The following is a 10,895-nucleotide window of genomic DNA, read 5'->3' on the forward strand; positions in this document are numbered from 1 at the left end:
GGGGACGACGGTGTCGAGCTGATCCACAGTAGGCGCAGAGGCCCTCACGCCAGCGTCTCTCTTTCTCCTCTTTGGGGAGTCCACCCAGCTGCATGGGCTCCTCGCTGGATGTGCTGCTTGGGCTAGCCGTGGCTCCATCAGAGGGGGGAGCAGGTCGCGAAGACGTGGTCCTCTGAGGCTGGAAGGGTTTGAAGGCCCGAGGGGTATGGCGAGGCCGCGACATCACTCGTTGGTCAATCTTCAGCGCGAGGTCCACGGCCTCATCCAGAGTTTTAGGGGCCTCACGGCCGGTCATCTCGTCTCGGATGTAGTCAGCCAGTCCCTCCAGAAAAATAGAGCGCAGAGAAGCGTCTCCCCACTGTAGTTTAGCGGCCAGGGTGCGGAATTGAGAGGCAAAGTGACAGACGGGTCGGCTGCCCTGGCGTAGATGAAGCAGCTGTGACTCCACTTCCACTTCGCTGCTCGGGGGGACAAATGTCTTTTTTAATTCCTCCACAAACAGGGCATAGTCATTGCAAGCTGCCGATTTATTGTAGTAGAGGGCCGCGGCCCATTCCTGAGCCTGGCCAGACAAGAGAGAGGTTAGCAGTGCAACCTTAGCACGGGCGGTGGCGTATTTAGTGGGCTGACACTCGAACAGCATGTCTAAAGTGGCAAGCAAACCATCAGGCCGGCCATCAACTCCGTTCCACTTGTCTGGTAGTCCAATCCGGGGTTCCGCGCTCACCGGCGCCGGCTGACGTTGCAGCGAGGTGACGGAAGTGGAAAGTTGGAGGACAGTTTCGGTGAGGGACTCCACTTTTGTGCACATCTGATCTACCACACCGCGAAGATATAGAACTTCGGCTTTCAGCCGTTCGAATTCCGCTGGGTCTATAGCAGGCTCAGACATCCTGTCACGGCGGGGCGAGCTACACACAGTAGCTCGGCGTGCCTGTGTAGCGTGCTGACTAGACCCAAGCGCGGCTAAGGCTAGCGGTGGGTTTGGAGCAGACACGCAGTTATTCTAGTAACGATCAGTGCACGAAGCGTGGCTTCGGAACTGTCGTTACAGACAGAGAGCGAGCGGAGCCGGGAAGAGAAAAAGGATTGAAGGGAAAAACACTCACGGTTGCTGAATCAGGCGGAGACTGACGTCGGCAGAGTTTCGGAGCTCCTGACACGAAGAGAATGATGTCTGAGCGGCGAAAAGGTGGGTGGCGTCTCTCTTTTAACCCCGGCCCCGTGATCAGCTGATCACAGCTGATCACCGGCTGACAGGTCCAGCCTGGAAGTAATAAATGCATGAACTAGTTTTTCAGTGTCACTCTGAGACAGGATATTTCTAATTTTAGAGATGTTGCGCAAATGGAAGAAAGCAGTCTTACATATTTGTTTAATATGTGCGTTGAAGGACATGTCCTGGTCAAAAGTGACTCCAAGGTTCCTCACCGCGTTACTGGAGGCCAAGGTAATGCCATCCAGAGTAAGAATCTGGTTAGATACCATATTTCTAAGATTTTCAGGGCCGAGTACAATAACCTCAGTTTTATCTGAATTAAGAAGCAGAAAGTTAGCGGCCATCCAGGTCTTTATGTCTTTAAGACATTCCTGCAGTTTAACTAATTGGTGTGTGTTATCTGGCTTCATGGACAGATAGAGCTGGGTGTCATCTGCATAGCAGTGAAAATGTATGCTATGTCTTCTAATGATACTGCCTAAGGGAAGCATGTATAATGTAAACAGAATTGGTCCTAGCACTGAACCCTGTGGAACTCCATAATTAACCTCCATTTACATGCACGAATTGGAGTCTATTAGATAGATATGATACAAACCACTGCAGCGCAGTACTTGTAATATCTACAGCATGTTCTAATCGCTCTAATAGGATATTATGGTCAACAGTATCGAACGCTGCACTGAGGTCTAGCAGGACAAGCACAGAGATGAGTCCACTGTCAGAGGCCATAAGAAGATCATTTGTAACCTTCACTAAAGCTGTTTCTGTGCTGTGCTGAGCTCTGAAACCTGACTGAAAGTCTTCAAATAAACCATTCCTCTGCAGATGATCTGTTAGCTGTTTGACAACTACTCTTTCAAGGATTTTTGATATGAAAGGAAGGTTGGAGATTGGCCTATAATTAGCTAAGACTGCTGGGTCTAGAGATGGCTTTTTGAGTAAAGGTTTAACTACAGCCAGCTTGAAGGCCTGTGGTACATAGCCGATTATTAGAGATAGGTTGATCATATTTAAGATCGAAGAATTAATTAATGGCAGGACTTCTTTGAGCAGTTTTGTAGGAATGTGGTCTAAAAGACACGCTGATGGTTTGGAGGAAGTAATTATTGAAGTTAACTCAGAAAGATCAATTGGAGAAAAAGAGTCTAACTTAACATCAATGGTACTAAGAGTAACTGTAGATAATATTACATCTGTGGGATGATTATTGGTAATTTTTTTCTCTAATGATACAAATTTTATTTGTGAAGAAGTTCATGAAGTCATTACTAGTTAACGTTAAAGGGATGGTTGGCTCAAAAGAGCTCTGACTTTTTGTCAGCCTGGCTATAGTGCTGAAGAGAAACCTGGGGTTGTTCTTATTTTCTTCAATCAGTGATGAATAGTAAGATGTTCTGGCTTTGCGGAGGGCTTTCTTATAAAGCAGCAAACTATTTCTCCAGGCTAAATGATGATCCTCTAGATTTGTGACACGCCATTTCCTCTCCAGATTACGAGTCATCTGCTTTAGGGTACATGTTTGAGAATTATACCACGGAGTCAGGTACTTCTGATTTGAGGCCTTAGTTTTCACAGGAGCTACAGTATCCAGAGTCGTACGTAGTGAGGAGGTGAAATTATTAACAAGATAATCGACCTCTGTTGGGGTAGCGTTCAGATAGCTGCTCTGCTCTATGTTGGTACAGGGCATTGGAGATGATAACAGTGGGTGGATTATATTCTTAAACTTAGTTACAGTGCTTTCAGAAAGACATCTACTTTGATAAAGTCTACTCTTCACCGCTGTGTAATCAATTATTGTAAAAGTAAATGTTATCAGGAAATGATCAGACAGGAGAGGGTTTTCAGGAAACACTGTTAAATGTTCAGGTTCGATGCCATATGTTAAAACAAGATCTAGAGTGTGATTAAAGTGGTGGGTGGGTTCTTTTACATTTTGAGAGAAACCAATTGAGTCTAATAACAGATTAAATGCCATTTTGAGGCTGTCATTTTTAGCATCTACATGGATGTTAAAATCACCCACAATAATTATTTTATCTGAGCTCAGAACTAAATTAGATATAAAGTCTGAGAAATCAGACAGAAACTCTGTGTAAGGCCCAGGTGGACGATAGATGATAACAAGTAAGACTGGTTTCTGAGTTTCACAGCTGGGGTGGACAATGTTAAGCATCAGGCTTTCGAATGAATTAAAAGTCTGTCTTGGTCTTTCATTAATTAATAGGCTGGTGTGAAAAATTGCTGCCACACCGCCCCCTCGGCCTGTGCTTCGAGATTTCTGGTAGTTAGAATGGCTCGGGGGTGTTGATTCATTTAAACTAACATAATCATCCTGCTGCAACCAGGTTTCTGTAAGGCAGAGTAAATCAATTTGTTGATCAATTATTAAGTCATGTACTAACAGAGACTTGGAGGAGAGAGACCTAATATTTAATAATCCACATTTCTCAAACAGAGATCATCTTTCCAGCTGGAACTCTTCACTGAGCTGAACTCATTCAAAATGTTCTGGAGTCAAAACAGGAAACAGTCCAAATGTGTGTCTTCACTCTGACTCTGGATCAGATCTCAGTGACAGACTGTGGACATTATGGAAGCCTAAATGTGACACCATCTTCCTCCTTCATCTGCAGATTAAAGCCAAACAAAGATTCTCATTAAAAGTCTGCAGGTCTGAGAGAGACTCAATCGTTGTGTCATGTCAAACACAGTAAGAGGAGCTGAAGCACAGATGTGAAGAGCAGATTCATCAGATTATGACCTCACTCTGTTTTGTCTTCATATACATTCAGTCTGTGTTTATAATGCAGATTTTCTGCTTTTATAATAACACATTTGTGGCGGAGGCGTGGCCCCGGGCGCAGCTGCAGGGGAGGAGTGGAGCAGAAGGCTCAACAGGGCGGCGCTGCGAGGCCGGTAAGAACAGCTGATGGTGTTTATGTACTGATGATGGTCTCCCTCCGCTGTGTTTATAGTGAGACGGGGAGGAGCGGCCAGAGGGAGATCAGCTGGACTCGTGAGCTGTCAGGCTGTGCGACCGATTCAGCTGTCAAAACACAAACGTCAATAAATGTGGAAATTGGCAGTACATACCTGCGTGTGCGTGTGTTTGTGCCTGGTGTATACCACAAGTGGTGCCGAAACCCAGGAAGGTGCCGGTGGGGGAATGTCCGACCCACAGGCCGCGCCACCCGCCCAGCCTCTGCAATTCTTGGCGCAGATGCTAGCGGAGATGGCGACGATGAGCCGGGATCAGGCGGCCGACCAGCGTGCCCACCTGGCCGCGCTGCGGGAGCAGATGGACCGACAGACGCAAGTTCTGGAGCGGCTGGTCGGGGCCGCTGCCACGCCGAAGCCCTCGCCACTGTCGGTGGCGGTGCCCCGGATGGGGGACGGGGACGACCCACAGGTTTTTTTGGAGACCTTCCGTGCCACGGCGGAGGCTTGCCAATGGCCGCAGGAGGAGTGGGCTCCGCGGCTGCTCCCCCTGCTGTCTGGGGAGGCACAAACAGTGGCCCTGAGTCTGCCTCCGGCGTCGAGGAGCAGCCTCCCGGATGTGAGCCGGGCGGTGGTGGACAGGCTGGGGCTCACCGCCGAAGACCATCGTCGGCGGTTCCGGGCCTGTCGGCTGGCTACAACGGACCGACCATTCGCCTGGGCCCGGCAGCTGCGCGACGCGGAGGTGCGCTGGCTGCAGCCGGGAGCATCGGAGGGCGAGACGAAGCTGGTTGACAAGGTGGTGCTGGAGCAGTTCACGGAGGGATTGCCAGCGGAGACGGCGAGATGGGTCCGGTGCCACCGGCCCGCAAGCTTGGAGGTAGCGGTGACGCTGGCGGAGGACCACCTTGCCGCTGGAGCAGGGGAGCCCGGGGACGCCGGACGGAGGCCGAACAAACAGGCCCCAGTGCCGGCCCCGAGGCGCCGTGTGCCGGCACCAGGGCAGGCAGAGCGGCTGCCGGCGCTGAGCCCCACTAACCCTTTCGCGGCGTTGGTGCCGTCCAGGGGAGCCGAGCCGAGTGGAGCCGCCCCCGAGCCACGGAGGGCAGCACAGACGCCGGGGCCGGAGTGTTGGAAGTGCGGGCAGCCGGGACACCTGAGGAGGGATTGTCCGCTTATGGAAGTGGGGCAGGTGTTTCGCGTTGCTGGCGCCCCAGCACCCTCCCCCGGTCCAGGAGGGACATACAGTATTCCGGTAAGGACTCGAGGGGGTATACGCCAGGCGTTGGTGGACACGGGCTGCACACAGACCCTCGTGCACCAAGGCTTGGTTCGCCCCGGGGCATTATTGGAGGCAGAATGGGTGGAGGTGAGGTGTGTTCATGGTGATGTGCACCGGTACCCCATAGTGCCGCTGCTGTTAAAATACAAGGGCCATACACATAGGGTAACGGCGGCGGTTAGCCCGCGCCTGTCGCACCCCCTGATTCTGGGTACCAATTGGCCGGGGTTTCATCAGCATAGGGTAACGGCGGCGGTTAGCCCACGCCTGTCGCACCCCCTGATTCTGGGTACCAATTGGCCGGGGTTTCATCAGCTACTGGGGCAGTACGCGGGGGTGCGATCACGACCGGAAGCGGGGTGTAGCGTGTGCGCGGCTTTCAGCGGTGACGCGGGGTCGTCCGACACCGACTCCGGGGGGGAGGAGCCGGCGGGTCCCTCACGGGACGTCCCGCCGGCCCCGGAAGTGTCCCCCATGGGTGATTTCCCACTGGAGCAGTCTCGTGACGGCACCCTACGCTCAGCCTTTGACCAAGTGATGGCTATTGATGGTCACGTGGTGCGCCCTGAGGCCGCGCAGACCTACCCGCGTTTCGTCATATTAAATGACCGATTATATCGAGTGAGTCGTGACACTCAGACTGAGGAAACACACACCCAGTTGTTGGTGCCGCAGGGCCGCCGGGAAACACTTTTCCAGGCGGCCCACTATAACCCCATGGCAGGGCATATGGGCTACGAGAAAACTCTGTAGCGAATAACGGCCCGATTTTATTGGCCGGGCATCCGAGCGGATGTGCGCCGTTGGTGCGCGTCCTGCCCGGACTGCCAACTTGTTAACCAGCCGGCCATACCGAGAGCGCCTCTGCGCCCTCTCCCCCTCATTGAGGTCCCGTTTGAGCGCATCGGCATGGACCTCATCGGGCCGTTTCACCGGAGTGCACGCGGTTACCGCTTTGTGTTAGTCCTGGTGGATTACGCAACGCGGTACCCGGAAGCAGATCTCTGCAAAGAGTGTGGCGCAGGCACTGTTCCAGGTCACCTCCCGAGTCGGAATCCCGAAAGAGATACTGACTGACCAGGGCACGTCGTTTATGTCTCGTACACTGCGGGAACTGTACGAATTACTGGGCATTAAATCTATTCGGACCAGCGTCTACCACCCTCAGACTGACGGGCTGGTGGAGTGGCTGAATAAGACCTTAAAGTCCATGATTCGGAAGTTCATTAACGAGGATGAACGCAATTGGGATCACTGGCTAAACCCTCTGTTATTCGCAGTGCGGGAGGTGCCCCAGGCCTCCACGGGATTTTCTCCCTTTGAACTGCTGTTCGGCAGGAAGCCACGTGGGGTGCTCGACCTGATTAAAGAAAGCTGGGAGGACGGTCCGAGCCCCGCCAAAAATGAGATTCAGTACGTGTTGGACCTGAGAGCAAAACTCCACACTTTGGGGAGGTTGTCACGGGAGAATTTGCTCCAGGCTCAGCAGCGTCAGCAACGCCTGTATGACAGAGGGGCTAGGCTCAGGCAATTTTCACCGGGAGATAAGGTGCTTGTGTTACTCCCTTCCTCCAGCTCAAAGTTGCTCGCCAAGTGGCAAGGACCCTTTGTGGTCACACGGCGAGTCGGGGACGTGGACTATGAGGTCGCTCGGTCGGACAGGGGAGGAGCCACGCAGATTTATCACCTCAATCTCCTCAAACAGTGGCGAGAGGTCGAAACCGCTTCTCTGGTGAGCTTGGTGAAGGAGAGAGATGAGTTGGGGCCTGAGGTGCCAAATTCTATCATTCCCACCTCCCTCCCTTGTGATGACCATCTCACATAGGCCCAGAGAGCGGATGTTGTCGCGTTGCAACAGCGTTTTGCGGACGTGTTCTCCCCCCTGCCCGGCCGGACCTCCCTCATCGAGCACCATTTCGTGACGCAGCCCGGCGTGACGGTGCGTTCACGGCCCTATAGGCTCCCGGAGCATAAGCGAAAAATTGTGCAGAGGGAATTGGCGGAAATGCTGAGGATGGGAGTAATAGAAGAGTCGCACAGCGCCTGGTGTAGCCCCATCGTTCTGGTGGTGAAGAAGGATGGGTCTATACGGTTCTGTGTCAACTATCGCAGGGTGACCAAAGTGTCACGCTTTGATGCCTACCCCATGCCTCGGGTCGACGAGCTCCTGGACCGGTTAGGCACGGCCTGCTTTTTCACGACACTGGACTTAACCAAGGGCTATTGGCAGATTCCCTTGTCTGCCGAGGCCAGGGAGAAAACGGCCTTCTCCACTCCGTACGGTTTGTACCAGTTCGTGACACTCCCGTTCGGCCTGTTCGGGGCCCCGGCCACTTTCCAGTGTCTCATGGACCGGGTACTGCGTCCGCACGCGGCGTATGCTGCCGCCTACCTGGATGACGTGATCATCCACAGCGACACCTGGGCGGAGCATGTGCTGCGGGTGGCCGCGGTCCTGGAGTCCCTGAGGCAGGCGGGGCTCACGGCCAATCCGAAGAAGTGCGCGGTTGGACGGAGGGAGGTGCAGTATCTGGGGTACCACCTGGGGGGCGGGCAGGTGCGTCCACAGGTGGAGAAGACGGCGGCTGTCGCATCCTGCCCGCGCCCCAGGACGAAAAAGGAGGTGAGACGGTTCTTGGGGTTGGCGGGTTACTATCGTCGCTTTGTGCCGGGGTTTGCGCAGCTAACCAGCCCCCTGACCGATCTCACTCGAAAGGGTGCCCCGGATCTGGTCCAGTGGAGGGGGCCGTGCCAGGCGGCGTTTGTGCGAGTGAAAAACGCTCTCTGTGGGGAGCCGCTGCTTCACACTCCTAACTTTTCCCTCCCTTTTGTTCTGCAGACTGACGCCTCGGACAGAGGGCTGGGAGCCGTTTTGTCCCAGCAGGTGAGGGGGGCTGACCGCCCCGTCCTATACATCAGCCGGAAGCTAGCGGAGCGCGAGCGCCGGTACAGCACCGTGGAGAAGGAGTGCCTGGCCATCCGGTGGGCAGTCGGCTCCCTGCGCTATTACCTCCTGGGACGCTCATTCACCCTCTGTTCGGACCACGCCCCGCTGCAGTGGCTCCACCGCATGAAGGATGCCAACGCCCGGATCACCCGGTGGTATCTGGCGTTGCAGCCCTTTAAGTTCAAGGTGATCCATAGGCCGGGGGCGCAGATGGCAGTGGCCCATTTCCTCTCTCGCTCGCGGGGGGGGGAGTTGGCTCGGCCGGACGGCTCCCCGGCCTCGAACGGGCGGTGGGGGTGTGTGGCGGAGGCGTGGCCCCGGGCGCAGCTGCAGGGAAGGAGTGGAGCAGAAGGCTCAACAGGGCGGCGCTGCGAGGCCGGTAAGAACAGCTGATGGTGTTTATGTACTGATGATGGTCTCCCTCCGCTGTGTTTATAGTGAGACGGGGAGGAGCGGCCAGAGGGAGATCAGCTGGACTCGTGAGCTGTCAGGCTGTGCGACCAATTCAGCTGTCAAAACACAAACGTCAATAAATGTGGAAATTGGCAGTACATACCTGCGTGTGCGTGTGTTTGTGCCTGGTGTATACCACAACATTTTATATTTTCTATCATCACAGACTGACTCGGTGTGGACTCTCAGAGTCTCACTGTGAAGTTGTGGCCTCAGCTCTGAAGTCCAACCCCTCCCATCTGACAGAGCTGGACATGAGTTACAACTACAACCTGCAGGATTCAGGGATAAAGCTTCTGTGTGCTGGACTGGAGAGTCCAAACTGTCGACTGCAGACTCTGAGGTGAGTTCACTGACTGCGGCTGTTGTTGTTTTTCTATATTTCAGGTCTTTGATTGATGTTTGAAACTTTCTTTAGTTCCTAAATGTTCAGGATGTGTCTGAAGACAAATGTGAAGAAGTTTGAGTGCTTTCAGAAATGTTGTCTTTCCAAACGACTGAACAACAGTTTTTCCTTTTGGCTCCAAACAGAAGTGACAGACTTGAGCAGGGTTCATTTAAAGGCTGACAGAAGTGGAGTGGTGATGGGGAGATGTTTGACAGGACAGTGTTTCAGCCTCCACAGGTTCATGTTGTGCTCCATCAGTCAGTGAAGATGAAGTCAGTGCTGATGAGGCTGTAGAGTGTGTGAGGGATGTGAATGAGGATGATGAAGATCTGATGATAGCAGATAAAAACAGGCTGCAGAGACTTTGAGCCATACAGGGCACACAGTGTGTGTACAGAACAGCTGAAATCATTATGGAGGCCTCACTGGGATATGGAAGCATCACAGTACAGCTTCAGTGAAGCATTAAAGTCTCTGATATGAGATGAGAAATGAAGCAGCCAGAGCTTTTTCATGAGTGGAAATCCACTGTGACTGTGAGCTGCTGCTACAGCCTCCAGATTAGCCAGCAGCTCATCCTGCTCAACATTTCCTCACCAACTTTAATGGAAGTGTGATGTTTTCAGCTGGAGTGATGGTCAGGGTGGCCTCCCTCTCCTCTTCTTCTCCTCTTCCTCTTTCATTTGTAAAGCCACTTCTGCTGCTTTCATTCATTTGGAAGTCCTGTAGCTGAGTTTGGGAGAGACTAACAGCCTCGGCAGCAGAGGGGAGAAAGGCTGTAACACCACCACTTTACTCTGTTCTACCTGTCACATCATTTTATCAGGAAACAAATATGCTCATGTTTTTACTATGTTTGTCTTGAAGATGTAAGAAGATCACATGGTGCTTTTTATTATTGTGTTGGTTTGTTTCCTGTCTCTTGGATGGAGCCCAGCTGCGCGTGGCCCCTGGGCCTGTGGTCAGAGTGTGTGCTGGATAATCCGGCCCAGGATGAGGCCAAACTGACAAGGGATGAAATGTCTGTCACATAATTGAGCTTAGTGTAGTTTCATTTCTGCACAATTTAAAAACAACCAAAACTTTGTTCTGTCTTTTCTATGTTATACTGTAGACTTTCTTTGATACTGTGTCCAAAAGGAGCAGCTTTTACTTTGAAGGGGAGGCGTCTCTGTTTCCTCTTCAGGTTGGATGATGGAAGCAAATGAGTGTGTGATGTTCTTTCAGTGTTGCACTTTGTAGACGCTCCCTGAGCACTGGTCTCACAGCCAGCTGCACTTAGAGACCAGTGTTGTTAGTCCAGGTCAGAAGATGACTTGTTGGAATGAAAATGAGCTTGTAGTTTGTCTGCTTTAATAATGTGACTGGAAAAAGGTTTTGGACTTCAAATATGTCCATTTCTTTCACACTTCACCTTTAAAAGTGAAGCCTTGTGGTTCCTGGAAGGAAAAACACGACTTTTTCAAGTCTTTGTCCTGTTTTTATGATAAATGTACGACTTTAATGTGAAACATTCAGAGTTTTTTCTCTTGTTGTGTTTGTTGGAACCGTCCATCTGGATTGTTGGGCTTGTTGTTGGGGTTCCTACAGAGCTCAGAGTGGACACACCAAGGTTCTTCTAATGAATGAAAGTCCAAACTCAAACTAGGAGGGATAAATGTAC

General features: G+C 52.4%; 2 protein-coding genes across 2 annotated transcripts in view; both read left to right on the forward strand.

Annotated features, from left to right (window-relative positions):
• The window catches only part of LOC146634429 (protein NLRC3-like), a 219,527-nt gene extending 210,336 nt beyond the window's left edge, over positions 1 to 9,191 (forward strand). Inside the window, exon 6 of the mRNA XM_085349900.1 lies at positions 9,011 to 9,191. Within this exon, the coding sequence (XP_085206026.1) occupies positions 9,011 to 9,191 (181 nt within the window). The remainder of the gene's footprint in view (positions 1 to 9,010) is intronic.
• LOC146634496 (uncharacterized) lies at positions 4,296 to 6,197 on the forward strand. Its single transcript, XM_085349460.1, has one exon. The coding sequence runs from the start codon at positions 4,296 to 4,298 to the stop codon at positions 6,195 to 6,197; it is 1,902 nt and encodes a 633-aa protein (XP_085205586.1).
• Positions 9,192 to 10,895: the final 1,704 nt, after the last annotated feature.

This window comes from Diplotaxodon limnothrissa, linkage group LG3 (genome assembly GCF_057381915.1).
Source record: "Diplotaxodon limnothrissa isolate DT_005_m linkage group LG3, D_limnothrissa_male_GT1.1, whole genome shotgun sequence".
In the NCBI taxonomy this organism is placed as follows: domain Eukaryota; kingdom Metazoa; phylum Chordata; class Actinopteri; order Cichliformes; family Cichlidae; genus Diplotaxodon; species Diplotaxodon limnothrissa.

Excerpts from the sequence above, each read along its gene's own strand:
- LOC146634496 (XM_085349460.1), top strand. The coding sequence starts at position 4,296 with ATGTGGAAATTGGCAGTACATACCTGCGTGTGCGTGTGTTTGTGCCTG.